Consider the following 19,539-nt stretch of genomic DNA (forward strand, 5'->3'; position numbering starts at 1 on the left):
ATAGCTCGGCCAACTAATTCAGGGACAAGAAACTCCACTCCGCTGTGCCCTAAAAACACGGTATTTCAAGTCCATTTTCCTCCTCCTCGCGTTCTGACATGACAGGCACTGGCGATAAAGAATAAAACACAACACTGCGGCGCTAGCAACTGTCAAGTTGTAACCGAGTCACCGTGATCTGTCGCGCACCGCACAGCAATTCAGAGCCGTTTCCATCACATGCGTGAATGCAGAGCAACCGCCTGGTCTCCACCAGAACTACTGAAGTCTCTGGTTAAACTGCAAACGCGGCCATAAACGATATGTAAGCCAATGAGTGCGGGTTCCAATAAAGCTTTATTTATGGATGCTGAAGATTAAATTGCATGCAATTTTCATGTGTCACAAGATATTATTCTTTTTCAACCATTAAAAATGTAAAACCTGCTCTCGGCTCGCCCATCGCACACAAGCAGGCAGCCGAGTGGGTCTGGCCCACAGCCGCAGGTCGCTGCCCGCCATCTGGCAGGGGGTGCTCCGCAGCGCACCGCAGCCTCCCCTCACCGTTCATCTCCATGCTTTTGGCCGTGCTGCTCCTGCCTCCAGATCCCCTCTGTGCTGTGCCTCACTCTGCAGGAAAGGTTCCTGCCCTGCCCAGGGGTCTTAATGGCCGCCTCCTCTGTGCTTCCACCACACTGTTTGAACACAGCTGGTATGGCCCCACCATAGAGAATTTCCACTGCTCTGTACACAGCCAGGTTTGCTCATCTTTGTACCCTTGCACAAAGCCAGCTTGCAGCAGGTGTTCAAGACGCGTTTGTCCAAGAAAAAGCAAAAACATTAAAGCATCCCAAGTGGTATAAGCCTGGTCCACAGCAGCTGTGTACTAACCCAGGGAAACACTGAGAGGCAACTTAGATGTTTCTCCTGGTGATTAAGAAACCCATAACTTCTCTAGCTACCTTCCCCACAATGTCTGCATGGCCTTGCTCCTCACACTCAATGCTAAATTTAAGATCTTCAGCCTTACAAGCAGACTAGAAAAGCAACCAGTGGGATGGCTTGCTCTGTAGTTGTTGCTGGGAATGTGCAAAGATAAACAAAGATACATTAAGTGAGAGAAAAAAATATATAAATATAACCAGACAACTAGCTAAACTATATACAGAAAGAAAAACTGGAAAAGAAAAATACATCCAGTATTAATAGTTGATTTTAGTGGTTATCATGACTTTTCTTTACTGTAACTCAACGTTTAAGATAAAGAAAACTTGTTAGGAAAGAAGTCTACAATTTTACTGACAACTTGACAGGGAATCCTATCTGATCCAAAATTAAATAAAAGATATATGTTGCTAATAAGTCAGAAGAGTTAAGTGAAAAGTCAACTGTGGTAAACTTTTTTTATAAAACGAATGACTCCTAAAATGTCATCCTGCTTCTGATATGTAGTCTGAGTGGATTCACATGTAAAACGGTCAGATCTGAACAAAAAGGAACATGGGCAAGACAATGATGGCCTCTGGAGAAGCAACAGGAAGAGATGGTGCAGCAACACTAGGTGGGCTAAGGACTCCCAATGTGCACAATGAACAGCAATCTATGAGCCCAATAAAAAGGAGACTGAGCCAACAGAAGCAGCCCACCCTGGACACCTTGCAGCCTGGAGGTCACGGCCCTGCTCCTGGGAGCCCGGCTGTTCTCCTAGCCAGTCAGTGGTCACTGCTCCTAAGCCTCCCATGGGGGCCACAGAGATCTGGCAACATGACAGGTATACCCATGTCCCTTATAAGTCACCACTGTTCATCGTTATTACAGCTAGTCTTATAAACTCTGACTTTTGTCTGTTTCAGGCAATATACAAGCTTTATCGTGGAAAAAGTAATCTTAAAATGCAAGAAACAAACCTGTTCTTAAATATTCCCTGTTAAGACCTAGTCATAACGTGACAGGATTCTGAAACTAGCAAAAGGAAAAACAAACAAGCCCCCCACTCCCCCCCAAAAAAACTCATTATTGTAGTGTCCAAAGGTTCAAATGACACTTATCTACTAACATAATCTACTGTTTTCCATATTCATATTAACCTTACTGGCTACTTTTTTTTTCTCCCATATATAACTCCTATAAAGAAATTTGATCACAGAGGTCATACTTCATGGCTTACCAAAGATTCTTCCTTTTTAAGTTTGAGAATAAAATCCTTAATTTCAAGATTATAAGAGCAGATAAGCAGTACATTAAGAATCCTAAATTATTTATCTGTGTGTGTGTGTGCGCGTGTAACAGTATTTCTTACAATTTGCGAAGAAATCTTTCCTCATTTTTGAAAAACGTGAGGTAAACTATTAGCAGTTCTAGATTCAACGTTTATAAAGATCTACAAACACATTCTGTTTCACACCCAACATAATCCAGAAACCATATAACATTCTAACAATAACACCAGGAGGATGTGCCACCCCCTCACCAAAAAAAAAAACAGGTTTTTTAAAAAGCCGCACCAGGGACTTCCCTGGTGGTCTAGTGGCTAAGTATCTACCTTCCAAAGCAGGGGACACAGGTTCGATCCTGGTCAGGAAACTAAGATTCCACATGCCAACGGGACAATTAAGCCTACATGCCACAGCTATTGAGCCTGTGGGCCACAATGAAGACCCGGAGCAGCCAAAATTAAAAAAGAAGAAAAAAATAGAGCTAAAATTCGTAACTGGTAAATATTTGGATAAAGCGCTGATAAATTCTGGTAAAGTGCTATCTTCTGACATGATCCTAGTTTAGAACATTCTTTCTGGCAGAAAAAGCAAGTTCAAAGAGTATTCTTCAGGCAAACAAAATAAGCATCTAGTGAATTTCTGTGTATGTCTAAATCTTTAAGACAGGCTTTGATTCTATAACTAGGTTTTAGCCAAAGATCTTAGGGCCAGTGGCAATCTCCGAGATATAGTGAAACTATCCTAACACAGATACACACACAGAGACCCACCGTACAACAGGCATTTTAGCAAGCAAAAATTTAAGGTGGGGAGTCACGCATTGCAGAAGAATTCAGCCCATTCTTCACTGGAAAGAGCTGACACCTGTGAACTGTCCCGGCCCCAAGAATGAACACGAACCATGAACAGTACCAGATGGTATACCTGGTTCCCTCTTTCTATTCTATAACTGTCTCCTTGGCCTAAGGATCTTGCAACGGGTAAAACTGAAGCAAGTTCATGTAATCAGTGACTCATATCATTGATTCTGGAGAATATGTGAGGACTATTGAATACTCCGGTTTATTCTTCTCTAAACTAGACAACACCTTGTTTTGATTCAAAGTCTTCTTCTATACAACCGGGCTGAAAAGCTTCCTATTTGATGAGCATTTCAGTACCAAGTCTGAACTGATGTGTTATTTTGAACACTGTTTTCTGTACAACAAAGTCTGTATCCCCGAAAGAGTAGATCTGTTTCGAACAAATTCATCATGTAAGATATAACCAGGCTGACGAAGGCTGTAAGAACTGTGACTGAAGTGAAATTCCAATGGATACAGAAGAGAGGAGTATGCCCTGAAGATAACACAGGCTCAAGCTGTTGAAGGAGACAGCAATGCTACTGAAAGCCGTAACCTGGGTATTGTTCAGATACTGAGTAAGAACAGTACTCTCATGAGCCAAATGCCAGGCATGGTTTTCAGCGCTTCATATACATTAACTCACTGAATCCTCATAACAATCCCTTAGCACAGGTACTATCAGTATCGTCAGGAAACTGGCGCACTAGGGAAGTCACTCGCCCAAGATCCCACAGCTGTAAGTGGTAAAGCGATCTTGCAACTCAAGACAGGCTGGTCCTGGCATCCGTACTCTTCACCACCACGTGGACTGTTAACTATGCTTTTCTTCACTGAGCTATAGGAAAAACAACAGCAGCAACAACTAAGTATAAGCGACTCTCCAGAAGCTATTGAAAACATGTCAGGGAGTTTTTGACAGGCCATAATTACAATACCATAAAATAAAAACAAAAACAGAAGCGTTAACTTCAACATACTCTACTGGGTATATGATATTCATCTTGCGTATTCATTATAAAAGTACTTAGTTCAATAGTAAAAATCTGTTTGATTTGGTTTTAACTAAGAAAACTCAAGTGTGTGCTTCTAATCTCAAGTGTGGGTTTTCTGTTGTTTTGTCTGTTGGCTGCACCATGCGGCCCATGGACTCTTAGTTCCCCAACCAGGGACTGAACCCACAGCCGCTTCGTTAGAAACATGGAGTCTTAACCACCGGACCACCAGAGAAGACTAATTTGTGTTATGTCTGACTTAACACAAGTCCTGAACTACCCGATACTTGGCACTTCTGAGCAGTAAAAGTAAAATAAAAAGAGTAATGCTTTTACCAAAATGAATACAAGCTTTTTAGATATAAAAACCACTGCTTAAAAACTTTCAAGTCATAACACACCACCCCAAAGTTTTATCAACCTCTTCCTTCCGAAAGCATTAACTATCTCTCTTCAATGGCAGTAGTTTTGTGAATAGACCAAAATTTGATAGGTAAGTGGGAACACCCATCGGCTTCTCACAAGAAGTCATTCTGTTAGGACTCATGGTGGCCATAAGATGTTTCAAATACTAATGGGAAACAAATGAGTCAACTTATGAACACAAAAAGCAAACTGTGATGTAAAGAATAAGGAAAGGGAGGGAATATTTCAGTAAGTTCAGATATGACATGACAATACTATCACAGGCCTTAATATCTTTGTTTCCTAAATAAATTGAGCCACCAGCAGGAAAAAGGTCACCTCACAGAAAACACTATGAGATTTTTAAGTTGCTAGACTCCTTTCCATCTTCTCTTCCTCATCAGCTCTTGAAACTGCTGTCAAATTCTACACACTGGCAAAGAAAAAAGGGGTGAAAGTTGAGGGATTTTATAAAGAAATTAAAAGTTAATTGTGATTATTTGAACTAAAAATATTATAGCCACTGATATCATTTTAAATGCCTGAAACACATGGCCTGTCCTTACAGAAATGCCCATGTGATCATTAAAACAATTATCACAACACCTGTGAACACAATCAGTTCATTTTAGCAAAACAGCAACCTCTTCTACCTCCCACCCACCCTACTAAATAAACACAATTCATTTTACGAAGCTATTGGGAAAAGTATGCTTGTTCTATATGATGGCTATCAATTCAGAGACAATTTAAAGTACAACTACGAACAACTAGAATCCCAAACTTGCTGAGTATTCACTTCTTAAAAGAATCTCCATAGACTTACAACATGGGGGCATTCACCTAGAATGGACATATGGAGATGAAGCCATTGAGAAGGCTGGGAGAAGGGTGCCAAGGAGCTTTTTGAGAACTGTGGTCTCTCCCATACTGAATGATACTACCAAGCCCTGAAAGGCCATGTGTCTAAGGTTTCTTGAGTAGGAGGGACTCATACACTGATTTTAACAATCCTCCCCCCTTTTTTTTTTCCAAAAAAAAAACTGAGAAGTAACTTATACACCATAAAAAGTCACCATTTTAAAGTGTACATTTCAGTGGTTTTTAGAATAACCATCAACATGGTCTGATTCCAGAACACTCCCACCCCACCCCACCCCCAAATAAACCCTATCATAAGCACTGACTTTACCCAAACTTACATCACAGATCTCTCTGTTGCCCATGCAGGTATTTAAGGTGGCTGGCTGGGGTAACTCTATAAAGAATCTATATGGTAAGAAAATAAGAAAACTACATTGTCCAGAAGGATACTGATCACGAATTCTTGACATTTTTAGCAATCAGACTAACTGTAATTTTCATATATTGACTAAGAATAACAAGAAACTTACATTCAACATCCATCTTCACATAACACATTAGTGTGCCCCAAAATTCATCCAAGATGTTAAAAGGGAAGACAATCTACTAGGATTAGCCATACTGTCCACAGTTGTAATTGCAAAATACAGAAGATGCGTATGTGGGAAAACCTCCTTTAGTATCAAGCACAGCTGGATCAAAAACAAAATAAAACAAAATGAAAAACTTAATCATTAAGCAAATATCATCCCCATTTGGGAAAATAATCTCTAGACCAGTCCTCTAATGAAAGTAACGCAGCTTTAAATGCAACCTGACTTTTACCAGGCTTCTGACCTAGCATCTTTCCTAAGGAGAAAAACAACCTTTAGACAAAGGTCTGGTAGGAAAGCCTGCAGGTGAGTGGTGCTCAGGCTGTTGCAGGATTCTCATTACCTAAGTGAGCTAATAGCTCCTAAGACACACAGGAAGGAGACCTCACCTTCAGGCATCAATGTGTTGAAAGCGGGAGGAAGTAGGTCCACGAGGATGTCTTGCTTTGGGGCACTTATCTGGGGTGCTACTTCCAGAGAAGGAGCTCAAGATGGATTTCTCTAAGTTGCTCTCAGAGTTGTCCAGCTGCCCTCACCAATAAGCCACAGTCTTTGTAGGTTGAGAGAAACCACCAGTCAAAACAGATGCATATGGATGGTGGGGAAGCCTTCTTTAGTATCTAACATAGTTGGATTAAAACAAAAAAACTTAACCATTAAGCAAACGTTCACTTTAATCATTAATTTAGATGATAGCAAATATCAACTAGATGCTAAATTAAAGGCTTACCCTAAGCATGGGCACTTAACACTTAATGGGGATTTTGTAGGCTTGCCTGAAGGCCACAGTGAGCTCTCAATTTTGTCCTGCAAGGAATCAGCTCTCCTTGATAAATGACCAAACAAGATCCAGAGATGTTTATTGGTAATTTAACTCATTCCTGCTGAGGCTGCTAAGGAATGCCTCCAGTGACTTCCACTGTGCAACAAGTTGTGCTCTAGAGTAATGTATTTACAATGTTACTGCAATTTGCAATAATTACTTAAATACTGTTCATTGCCTGGATTTTCCAAAACACAGTCAGATGCAATCAAGCTAAGCTCATGAGATTTACATAATGCATACACTAACAGATTTCCCTCAAAATCATTTATCTATGGAAGTACTGCTACATTATTCTTGTTTAAAGATACCCAGGAAACAGTCCTCAATTAAAATGACAACTGGCTAGATAAGGCTATAAAGCATTTATCTTCTATCTTCCTATAAGAGATCACACAGTGGTCAGAAAGCTCCAAGAAATCTTTAATAAACTAGAATTTCACCTTCCTTTAATACAGAGCATTAAGAAGTCTGAGAATCAACTGCCAACTAAAAGAATCCAAAAATGATGTTTTTGAGGTTTATATCCGCTTATGGGATCAAAATAATGAGGTCAAAAATTGAATTTTTTTTTTGGCTAAGCTGCAGAATCTTAGTTCCTTGACCAGGGACTGAACCCAGGCCACAGCAGTGAATGCGCCAAGGTTTAACCATTGGATTACCAGGGAATTCCCAAAATCAGGGACTTGCCAAATCCCAAATGATAAATTTTTTTGTTGACCTTTCAACTATACTTCCCTGGTGGCTCAGACGGTAAAGCGTCTGTCTACAATGTGAGAGACCTGGGTTGGATCCCTGGGTTGGGAAGATTCCCTGGAGAAGGAAACGGCAACCCACTCCAGTACTCTTGCCTTGAAAATCCCATGGACGGAGGAGCTTGGTGCAGGCTACTATCCATGGGGCCGCAAAGAGTCGGGCAAGACTGAGCGACTTGACTTTCACTTTGACTTCAACTATACACTTTTAACAATATTAATTCTGTAGTAAAAAAGCCCAAAGTTAGCTAAATTTGTATTACTCCAAAATTTCCCATTCCTCAATCTCTTCTAAAATGTAAGATGGATTTGTTCTAAATAAAGCTGCATTTAGTCCCTGTCGAAAACAGAAAAATTACCTAGCAAGAGGTCACGTGGTTCTCATATTGAAGAACTAATACAGGCACATTATCATTTTATTTAGAGCTAATCAGACACATGGAATTGTACAATACAGGAAATTCTGATATAACCACTTTCTAAAAGGGTCGAATTCCTTAGGCCTAGCACAAGCGCCCAATACACCAATTTTCTGAAAGGATTACTTTTTGTTTCTCTTAAAGTAAGATTATTCAAGAGCTTAAAAAAACACCCAAAAAATAATTATCTTTCAAACTGTCATGATAATCCTCTTGGTTTAGAAAAAGGAGGGCTCAAACTCTAGGACTTTGGCTGTGGGATAAGCATAAAGGGCAAGAACCAAGCCAACAGGAAGGCAATTTTTACTTTTGATAGATTCAAAAGCATTTGCTAATACTGCTGTTATGATGTGTGTATTTAGTTGCTCAGTTGTGTTGGGCTCTTTGTGGCCCCATGGACTGTAGATCAGTGGCATTCAATTTTAATGCAAACCTCCTCTGAATTATTGCAAAATTACTGCTTGTCACATAATCTCAAATAACATCAGGTACAAAAGAAATACACGAAATTAACAATTCATGTATAAGTAAGCTTTAAAAGGCAAAAAAAAATTGACAGGTAAAAATACAAACATTAAAAAAGAAAGGAGTCTGTATCTTTATTCCATGATGGGATCAGTGCAATTGATAAGGTCATCTTTAGATTGGAATAAATTCTAGAAATTCATGCTATGAAGGAGAATAAAAAAATTGGGGGGCAACTCAAAATTTTATAGCAAATACTGAAATCAAAATTGAAATGTTCTTGTCTTCTAACCCGCAAGGACAACAAATGGGTTCAGAGTCAACAAGTATACTGATGCAGCACTCAGCGTCTTTATGCTTCCTGCTCCTCAGACCCCATGACAAGGGAATGAAGCTTTCCAAATCATCCAGGTTTCTGAAGGCCCATAAATCTATCAAGAAAGAGTTATATCTCTTTCTACCAACTGAATTCTACCTCTGATTTTTGGAGATAAACACACACACACAGATACACATGAACAGATAACAGAAAATAGCGAGCCGTAACACCTCCAGCCTTCAATCAGACCTGGGCTTTACATCTGCTACTGCCCATTTACTAAGCCACTGGAAGAGCCAAGACTGATTACTCTGTACTTATCCCACGAGAGGCGCAAAGGCCGATTTTAAACAAATCTCACTTTAACAATGAGCATCAGGGACTTTCCCGGTGGTCCAGCGGCTAAGACTCCATGCTCTCAATGCAGAGCGCCTGGGTTCCATCCCTGATCAGAGAACTAGGTCCCACATATCCCAACTAAAACTCAGCGCAGTCAAATAAATAATTTTTAAACAATTAGCATCAAGAAAATAGACTTATATTAACATTTACACAACTGTTGATTAGTTTCACCTCTCAATTTCAAAATGGTTAGAAAGCCTTTCTAACACAGATTCCATAGTATACTCAATGACAACATAGCAACACAAGTTACTGAAACCAAGATTCATATTACTCAAAATGTTATCCATATTTTACTGAAAAAACGTGATCTGAGCAACCAGAGATTATAAGTAAATTTCAATAGGATGAAGTTTGCAGATGTCCAAATCTAGACCATGATGTTGGACCATACCCTTCATCTGATCATTCAATTCTCTAAGACCATCTCACCAAAATCAATGGCCGGATTGCAGAAAGAACTCCAGCAAGAAAGGATCAGCAAAGCAATCGCCACATTAGAAAAGTTATAGTTAACGTGAGTCAGACTGAAGTCAAGAAAAAGTTTCAAATGATTTCAACCAATAACAAAGACTCTTAAACCAACACACTTCTTAAAATCGATATTCCCTAATCTCAGAAGTTTCCCAATGTGTCTTACTTCTGTGACAAACAACAGCTCTTCCTGTCTTTTAGGTATTTCTACTCCAACAAATGCTTCTTGCACTTGGTTCACCAGGCAGCGTTATCGTGTGCCCCTCAAGGGTTGTTCAACCCCCAGGTTCCAAATCTCTAGCAAGGCTGAGGTACACTTGGGGATCTTTCTAGGCTTGTACACGACTTGGGAGCCCAGGGGGGATGCCCGGTACTCAAAGAACATCAGGGAAATGGAAACCAACATTTCACTCGACAGGAGGACCTGCCTCCTTTTTTCACTTTCTCCCAAAGCATCTAGCTCTAGGTAGTTGCTTAGAAGTACCCTGAAGGGAAATAAAGAGAAGACAGGGACCTCCACTTAGGATACAAGCAGATTCTCAGGAAGAGGTTTTCCATCTCACTAGACTTGCAGAGTCGGCATTTGGGGCTCCCTCTGAGGCCACATTTGGGTTGGGCCTGAGGCCAACACTCGGACCCCATCAACCAAGCTGGGGCAACTGTTTCTAAGTGAATTCAATCAAGAGTGGCCTCCGTGGACAACATATGGGCCTTGCGGTCACAAAAGGCCTCTGGTTCCTAGTACGTGGGTCTCCTGACAGGACTTCACGCTAACTGTCCATTCATAAGCGGGTCTAAGGTTGGCCGCTTAGGAACTCATCCTGGTCGCGTCTTGGACTTCTTATCGCCCCCAAAGTGCCTGGGACTGTGGTTTTTACGGTCTGAGGAACAGTTAGGCCTCGAAAGGCTCCGGCCTACAAGGTGTGCACTCCGCATCCCAAGCTCCCGCCTTCCCAACTCGGCGCCGGAGACCGGGTTTCCCGCCCCTCAGCCGGACCAAAGGTTGGTGGCAGTTGTAGGCAGTTGGGACCGGCCCCAGCAGGTTGGAACCGGTCTGGGCCGGGCCGGAGGAGGAAGGGGGGGAGGGAGAGGCCGCCTCGCGCTCTCCCTGCGCGCGTGACTCACGCTGGCCGCTGACGTCAGGCGTGCGCGCGCGGCGGGGGGGGGCTCTACGTACGTGTAGTGCTGCGGTTTCTCGGGCTGTGCCTGCAGCACCTGAGCGGTAGCGGCCGGGGGCGCCGAGGAAGCTGCGGAGCCGCCGGGCCCGGGGCCCTTCGACATGGTCCTGTCTTCCTGTCTCTTCGCCGCTCCCCTTTTATTATTCAGTCTGCGCGGTCCGCGCCGAGGCCCTAGTGCGGCTGCGCCGCGCCACGAGAACGTGAAGACCCCCCGCGCGGCAGCAAGGCTTGCTGGGAGTTGTGGTCCCAGGTTCGGCTGGAATTTTACCGCCGGCAGAGGGTTGCTGCCGAAGGAACGGACCACAATACCCAGAGAGCCTTGCGGGCGGTGTCCCGGATGCTGAGAGCCCGCGACGGCTTGTGGGGCTTGCAGTCCAGTTGCGTTACTTCGTAACTGCGTTTCCAGGTTCGTAGGGGAGCCTTTGCCTGCAATTGGAGCCCTTGGGGTCGAAAAGGCCCAGAGTTAGGGAGGGCCTAACGACTGCTGTGAAACCGTTCCAAGTGTAATTTCACTCTCAACAGGATAATGATTACCTCGCCTCCGTACTTAATCCCAACTTGGGTTCGGTTCTGATGCGGGTCCCTAGCAGTGGGCCTTTGAGCTGCAGGCACCTGAAGTCCGCCAACATCCTCATTCCTGCGGCCGGACCAAGCGTGAAGGAAAGTCGGCCTGCTGGAAGTCAGCTTGAGAAAGCTTTGCCAACGAAGAGCAATACAACACAATACTCTGTTCCCGCGCCTTTGCCGAGGCGCTCCATAAACCTTTACCAGCCCTGAAACCTGGAACTCCACACGACTTGAGTCCCCCAACTCGACACCTGGTCCTACCAACGTGTTTCCAGTATATTAAGGGCCAAGAACGAATTTAATCTCCATCTAGCATAGTCTCAGGTACACTGGCAAGTCGCAGGAGTGTTGAAAAGCATCAGAGGATGGGCCTGGGTTTGAGTAGAGTACGATTTATAACCCACTCCACTTTCGTGCTCTGGCCCTCAGCCTTTCTGCTGGGGAAAATGTCTCCTCCCCTCTTCCCGCCAGTTGGGCGAAGTTCTTCACAGATATTTTAACACTTTGTTAACAAAGTTAACATTTAACTTTGTTTTCCATATTGAATCTATTCAAAACCCTGTTGTACAGGCTAATTACATTTTATTAGATAGCGTTAAATAATGATAATCTCATTAAAGAAACATTCGATTAACCTTACGGGTGAAGCACTGTGGGCTGAATGGAAATTTTTCATGTTTAAGATTGATACATATCTATATTATGTTGTTCCGAGTAACTTCATATCAGAAGCCAAACCCAAGTTGAGAAACTGGTATTTCTTAAACAGACCAAATCAATTGTTTAAGCACTAGGGGTGTTTGAAGATGAAAAATTCCGAAAGGACAAAAAAGTTGTGTAAATTATGGTGTACTGCTTTAATCCTATTGTTAAATCCAAGAAATCAATTTATAGGTTATCCTCCAAAATACCCAAATGTGATTTGATTGAAGAAATACAGTTCAGCGTGCTATATTTTAAATGAGCGTATACTATGAGCTTCAGAATAAGTGTGTACTAGTAGAATTGAGAGATGATATCATCCAAACTGCTTAATTTAGAGAAGAGGAAACCGAAACTCAGAGAGGTTAAGAAACTTGTGCAAAGTTACTCAGCAAGTACGTGACAGAACAGGAATTAGGACAGTAACCTACACGCTGCCTCATATTCTGCATCGTTTTGATTGTATTAGCATCTTCGGTTGTTCCCTATTTTTGTGTTGTTTTTCCTCCTTTGCATTCACTTAGGGTTAGGAAAAAGAAAAACCTAGCGATAAGACTACCAAGTAAGAGGGACAGATTCTTACCACTAATCATTCTTAAACGGATGCATGTAAATCCATACCTAGTTTCAGTTCAGTTCAGTTGCTCAGTTTATCTCTGGAGGCAGAGATGGGCGAGGGTGTGGGGTGGGGATGGATCACTACTGTATTCGGTAGAAAGCAGGAGACAGGGTTCTGGAATGCCTAGAAAAGCCTTGGAACACAAAAGTGGGTGTTAATTTAGGATCCTTTTCCTTCTCTAGGCCATCTGAGCAGTCAAAAAAAGATGGCAGGGTATTTTTCTGGTTAAATTCAAGGACACTTGACAGTCTTTTACCTGAGGTATAATCAGTGCCCTGTTTTTCAGCTTTACACAATTTCTGAGAACAGGCCAAGAACCTTCATCTTGGTTTCCCTTCTCAGCCTGGCATGAAATAATGTTTCCTCCACCCTAAACTTTGAGCAGAGGAAAGAAACTAAAGTTGACTGAATTATGATACAAAAGTTTATAGATATATGATAATCAAATACATATTGTGCGTGTTATGATTGAGGGGGCCGAAATGACAAATTTGGAACTAGAGGTTGGGCCAAAGGTGTTTTTGCCATAGCTGCTTTAAATCAAACTGTTCATTTTTTCCCTCTCACTTTTGATGATGAGAGGGGTAACTTTTGACATCAGATGTAAATTTTTGAGGTATTTATATTTATGTAGTATAATTCTCTGTTGAATCTATATGTACCTGATTTTTCTGCTTTTTTAAATAATTTAAAATATTTGGTGAATCCAGGGTAAAAACTGTGGAGTAGAATGCCCAAGGCTTTGTTTCAATTTTCTGAACTTTGTTTGGCTGGTCTTAACCTTAAGCGTGCTTTGATATTTTATATAACTGAATCATCTGAAGAACTAAGTATTAAAATCTACTCAAGACATGTAGACAAACGTAGGGATTACCATTATTTTTTTACATTTGAATAGAAAATTTATTATTTTCATTTTCCAAGTGTTTTCTTTTTCTATCAGGGAGGAAAAAAAAAATCTTAAGGACAGTTGTCACTTGCTGCCAAATTGAGGGTAGTCTTTCTCTGGTGGTTTAGTCTCTTAAGTTGCCTCTGACTCTTGTAACCCTATGGACTGTAGCCTGCCAGGCTCCTCTGTCCATGGGATTCTCCAGGCAAGAATACTGGAGTGGGTTGCCATTTCCTTCTCCAGGGATTACCATTTTTATGTTTCTTCAGAAGTAATATATTCCAGGATAGACTGTTAAATACAAGGGACCATATTTAATTTAGTTGTCTTTTGTTCTTGCCTGGAGAATCCCAGGGACAGGTGGGCTGCCATCTACGGGGTTGCACAGAGTCAGACACGACTGAAGTGACTTAGCAGCAGCAGTCTTTTGTTTAGGGACTTGCAAATACTGGTTTAGAATTGACTATTCCCATTCTGGCTGTAGTGATTTTGTTCAGTTGAATTACAGAATTTAAAAAAATATGTTGCCTAGTAAGTTACTCCTTAACTGTAAGCATATTGAAATCAGTGTTTTGTGGTGGTCTAAGGACATAAAAAACAGTCCTTATAAATAAAATAATTTATTGACATTTGTTTCTTCGTTTTTTATTTATTTGTTATTTACCTCTCCCCACCCCACCAAACAAAAGAACTGTATTTTGGTTAAAATGTATGTGCCTCATAGATAAAATACTTGATAACATGATTTACTGAATTCTAATTTTCATTTACACTACTACCTATCAAAATGTTCATGAAAAGTAAGCAATCACAGGGAATGCATTTTATTTTACATTGGAAAATATTTACAAAATTTTCATGAAAATACCGTCTCCTTCATGGTATTAGCTTGATGCAAATAACGTTAGGCCCCTTGCCCTCCCGTCTGTCCAGATTAAGGACCAGTCCTGATAAGGACCAGTGCAATTCATTTGCATTGACTTTCTATTGTAGAGCTTTGGAACCAAGGGAAGGATCCAAACATAGCTCCATTTTATCCAATCAGAAGAGCGGCTTGGTGCTAAACTCTGATTCGTCCATTCTTCTTTGCATTCATCCAATCGTTAGGCCACTTTAACAGCCAATCAGTGGTCTAGATGTCCGCCAATCAGGGAACGGGGCCGAAGCACGGCCTTTGTGTCGGGGGATGTCAGCGCGTCGGCGAAAGCGTCAGCCAATAGAAAAAGTCATTGGTGTATGCAAATTAGGGTCCTATGACGCAGAGACGCAGCGTGAAGCGTGGGTATAAAAACCGAGGCATAGGGGGGCTTAGCGCGCAGAGCGGTTTGGTCGTTCGTTGGAGAGAGCTCGTCCCGTGTTTCAGCTACTGCGGCTCTTTGGGCAGCAGCGGCGGCGCGGTGGTCGGAGAAGCGGCCTAAAACTTCGGCATTAAGTAAGTGTTCATGGGTTTTATCTGTGACTTCAGGCTTGGCCAGCCGTTGATATCGCGGGTCGAGGCCGTTGAGAGCCAAGTGCCGACTGGTGCGGGCTACTCTGGCTGTTGGCGCCGGCTGTGGGGGCGGGTAGTTTTCCCTTGGGGTTTCGTTCCGGGACCGCGTCTCCGCCTTTTTCCCGCTGGTGATTCAGAGGTCCCGACTCTGGGTTCCGGGCAGCCGGGCCTCCGCCCGTCGAGGAGGGGAAGTGACTCCTCCCCGCGGCCCCCCCCCCCCAGGAGGCTGCTGCTACTCGCAGCCTGAGTCATTAGGGGAGGGGGAGGAGGCGGCGGCCCTCGGCCATCTGCCGTCCGCCTTGGGGCGCGAGGAGGCGGGAGGGCTGGGGCGCCGAGTGTCCGGGGCGCCGCACCCCGAGAGGCGAGCGTGCCTCGGCCCCGGAGTCACGGGTGTCTTCTACAGGTAAAAGAAAATGGCCCGAACCAAGCAGACTGCTCGTAAGTCAACGGGTGGGAAAGCGCCCCGCAAGCAGCTGGCCACCAAAGCGGCCAGGAAAAGCGCCCCCTCTACCGGCGGGGTGAAAAAACCTCATCGCTACAGGTAGGCAGCGCTACAGGGAGACGATGACTCGGCGGCGCTGCGGGCGGGATGCTTCCCGCGGCTCGCCGGCCGCTTTCGTAACCGGTGTCCCTTTGCGCTCTCGTGCTCGCTCCAGGCCCGGGACTGTTGCGCTTCGAGAAATCCGTCGTTACCAGAAATCCACCGAGCTTCTGATCCGGAAACTGCCTTTCCAGAGGTTGGTGAGGGAGATCGCCCAGGATTTCAAGACCGACTTGAGGTTCCAGAGTGCCGCCATCGGCGCGCTGCAGGTGAGCTGGCGGGGGCTGTGTGCGGCCGGGCGGAGGGGAGGGCTGGTGCGCAGCCCCCTCAGAGAGAGTCTAATAGTGTGGCTCTTGTCCTCCACAGGAGGCTAGCGAAGCGTACCTGGTGGGTTTGTTTGAAGATACTAATCTGTGTGCCATCCACGCTAAGAGAGTCACCATCATGCCCAAAGACATCCAGTTGGCTCGCCGGATACGGGGAGAGAGAGCTTAAGTGAAGGCAGTTTTTATGGTGTTTTGTAGTAAATTCTGTAAAATACTTCGGTTTAATTTGTGACTTTTTTTGTAAGAAATTGTTTATAATATGTTGCATTTGTACTTAAGTCATTCCATCTTTCACTCAGGATGACTGCGAAAAGTGACTGTTCACAGACCTCAGTGATGTGAGCACTGTTGCTCAGGAGTGACAAGTTGCTAATATGCAGAAGGGATGGGTGATATTTCTTGCTTCTCATGATGCATGTTTCTGTATGTTAATGACTTGTTGGGTAGCTATTAAGGTACTAGAATTGATAAATGTGTACAGGGTCCTTTTGCAATAAAACTGGTTATGACTTGATCCAAGTGTTTAACAATTGGGGCTGTTAAGTCTAACCATACATCACTGTGATAGAATGTGGGCTTTTTCAAGGGTGAAGATACAAGTCTTAACCACAGTGTAACTTACAGTTTCCTTAAAAAAAAAAAAGTAAACCTGGCAGCTATAGAATACACTATGTGCATTTATAATAGCTATTTTATATATTGTAGTGTCAACATTTTTAAATTAAATGTTTTACATTGACATGTGGTGGGGAGTGTTGTCTTTAAGGTGTGTAATTTAGAGTTCGATTGGTTTTCTCCTGAGTAGACTGCACTTGTTTACGTAGTAAAATGCTTTCCGCGTTATACCTTGCATAAGTCCTCATTCTACCACATGTTAAACTAACCTTCTAGCTGATAATGCAAACACTAACGGGGAGGGGGATTTATTTATAAGGGCTCTAGACTATAATACAAGTTACTCACACCAGCATCATCTGTTACTAATATAGTAGTTAGTGCAGCTTTTCTTTGTGTTGTGATTGGTCTCATAACTAGGTTGAACTTTTCTCTACCAAGGAGGAACAATACCGAACTTTTTTTCCTTGTGGGGTTTGTATTATAATAACTGTTAGGGTAAACTTGCTGTTGGGGAGGGACACAGCTTCAGCTTATTGAACCTCTGCCAGTTAAAATGGTGTTCATGTGGCATAGGTTCTGGGAAAATCACTTCATAGAGATGGCTTTCCAAGTGGTTTTAAAATTTATCCTTCTATTGAAGTTTTTAGGTCAATTATGTATGTTGACTAAATTTACAAATAAACTTGTTTATTCAACTAAGTGTCAAAAACCTAAATTGAGTACAAAGCTTTTAAGTTTAGCTGATTTCAAGTTTTACTTGATAGACAAAAGCAGTATTTACAAGAATAATTCTACAAAGCATGTGAACAGTCCTTTAGAAGCTTTTTAAAAATGCTATGACAACATTTTTGCAGTGTGGGCCTATGACTAAAAGGCGGCTTTCCTGCCTCCCGGTATCTGTCGAGGAAAGGAAATTTAATTCTAGAACTCAAATTTGGGGTTTGTTCCTGAACCTATTTGTGAAGAACGTGTATAGATTTTTTTATTTTTTAATTGAAGGATAAGTGCTTTACAGGATTTTGTTTTCTAACATCAATATGAATCAGCCATAGCTGTAGGTGTATACATGTCCCCTCCCAGTATAGACTTTTTTATACAGCGAGTTACAAGTGCCCACAGGTGTAGAACTCGGTTTAAGTCTAAGCTGCCTTTTCAGTGTGAAACTAGTGTTCCTAACCAGTGATGGCCACCAGTGAAGTGTTAATATGGACACAAGAACCATGGGAGTCAGACAGACGCATTCTGTGTAATTTGAAGTCAGTGGCTATAGAAAGATACTTATACTCTGATACAGTTCAGTGAGATTTAAATTTGGACTAGTTTCAGATATTAAGGGTTAAGAGGTTCCCTTGGAAAGCAGGGAGTTAGATTAGGATTGAGAATTTGATAGTTTTTATGAGGTGCCTAAAGCGGAATCTGATAGAGTATAAACGTTTCCTAGGTGGTCTGTCATAACCAGTTCTGACAGTTGATTCATTGTGTTCCTGAAGAATGTTGAAATCCTAGCCAGTGGAATGTGTGGTGGTGGGAACCCTGTCCAGTGGTGGTGAGGCTCGTTGAGAACCACTCAAGTGGTTGATGCTTTTTCCCTTGCCTGAAGTGTGCATCCTGAGGTTGAATTTTATTGGGCAGCTTGGAATCTGCTGCTTAAATAGTAGAGCTTGCGCTTCCAGAGTTTATTTTTAACCCAGAAGGCAAAAGTACTTTCTGGTTTTGGGAAACTTTCCATATGTTTTATCCCTGGGTTTAGGTAGTGTGAAAAAAGCAAACAAAAATAAAAGTTTTTAAAGTTCAGACTTTCTTAGCTTTATGGTCTTCATTTGGATGGTGTATGTTTTCACAGAGTTTTTCTCTGGGAAATGTTCAGAAAGCTTTACCTTCAGCTCTCCCCAATAGTGGTCTGGGGCTCCCCTGTCTGGCCCCTTGTAAGCACTGCTTCTTGCCTGGTGTCAAGTGTTGATGCTGGGACCTGTGCTTCAATTGGAGAGCTGGCCCCTTCTGGCTCACCTTCAAGTAGGGCAGCAGAGAGTAGAGACGGCCCTGTCAGCTGAGCTGTCTTTGGATCAGCAGGAAACTGGGCTTGCCCTGAAGTTTGTGCAGGCAAAGGCCAGCCTGTACACGGGAACGGGAACAGCAACAGGTCAGCAATCTGCCTCAGGCTTACGGCCAACCTACCCTTCCGTGGAGAAGGGTGAGTTTTCTGCACACCACCTGTGGCCGTTGTGTCACTGTGGATGGTGTGGCCCTCAAGGCACAAGAGCCTTGAGCATCTTTCCTGGGCACACAATCCTCACCCTTTCTTCCCCTCACTCCTTCCCCATCCATTGACTTAAGTCACCTCATGGCAATTACAGGAGTTCCCAGGTGGTGCCAGTGGTGAATTTTGCCTGCCAGTGCAGGAGTGGGTTACATCCCTGGATTAGGACGATCCCCTGGAGAAGAAATGGCTGCCCACACCAGTCAGTATTCTTGCCTGGAGAATTCCATGAACAAAGAAGCTTGACAGGCTACAGTCCATGGGGTTGCAAAGAGTTGGCCGCTGAGCGCAGACAGCATCATGGTAGTCACAGCCCGTTTCCTTCAGCCCCACCCCAGGCCCTGATAGAAGAACACAGCTGAGCGTAGTGCTCTGTGCTCCCTGCCCTCTTCCCTCACCCTGTTGGTGGTCCTGCCTGTCTCACCATTCCTCGGGGATGTCACTGGCCCAGACCATCCCATTCAGCTGGGCCTGGCTTCTGGCCAGCAACTCCCACAAACAACCTGCCTTCCTCAGGGCGAGGCTGGAGGAAGAACAGACCCTAGCCCGGGTTGCTGACCCAAATCTTGCAGCACTCCCTGAGGGCATGTCCTTGGGCCAGGCGGCCAGCAGGTCTAGGGACTGAGCGAGGCTGTGGGCCAAGGTGGGTGGGGGCAGCTGAAACAGCTTCAAGCTTATGCACAGAAGCTGTGCTGTAAGGAGGGGCCAGAGGCTGTTGTCTTCCCTCCTGGGGTCGGGGGAGCAGTGCTCCCCCTGCTCTCCCTGTGGTCTGGCTGACTGCCCAGCTGTCCCTGGCAGTGAG

At 43.5% G+C, this 19,539-nt stretch overlaps 2 protein-coding genes across 2 annotated transcripts in view; one reads left to right on the plus strand and one right to left on the minus strand.

The window, feature by feature from the left end:
• Positions 1-10,850, minus strand: part of UNK (unk zinc finger) — a 31,872-nt gene extending 21,022 nt beyond the window's left edge. The window contains exon 1 of the mRNA XM_068977550.1: positions 10,729-10,850. Within this exon, the coding sequence (XP_068833651.1) occupies positions 10,729-10,832 (104 nt within the window). The 5' untranslated portion in view covers positions 10,833-10,850. The remainder of the gene's footprint in view (positions 1-10,728) is intronic.
• A 3,983-nt stretch (positions 10,851-14,833) lies between these two features.
• Positions 14,834-18,235, plus strand: H3-3B (H3.3 histone B). Its single transcript, XM_068979058.1, has 4 exons — positions 14,834-14,938; positions 15,399-15,536; positions 15,652-15,805; positions 15,903-18,235. Exons 2-4 carry the CDS (start codon positions 15,409-15,411, stop codon positions 16,029-16,031), a joined length of 411 nt encoding a protein of 136 aa, XP_068835159.1. The 5' UTR covers positions 14,834-14,938; positions 15,399-15,408; the 3' UTR covers positions 16,032-18,235.
• The last annotated feature ends 1,304 nt before the right edge of the window (positions 18,236-19,539 follow it).

This window comes from Capricornis sumatraensis, chromosome 8 (assembly GCF_032405125.1).
Source record: "Capricornis sumatraensis isolate serow.1 chromosome 8, serow.2, whole genome shotgun sequence".
Classification (NCBI taxonomy): domain Eukaryota; kingdom Metazoa; phylum Chordata; class Mammalia; order Artiodactyla; family Bovidae; genus Capricornis; species Capricornis sumatraensis.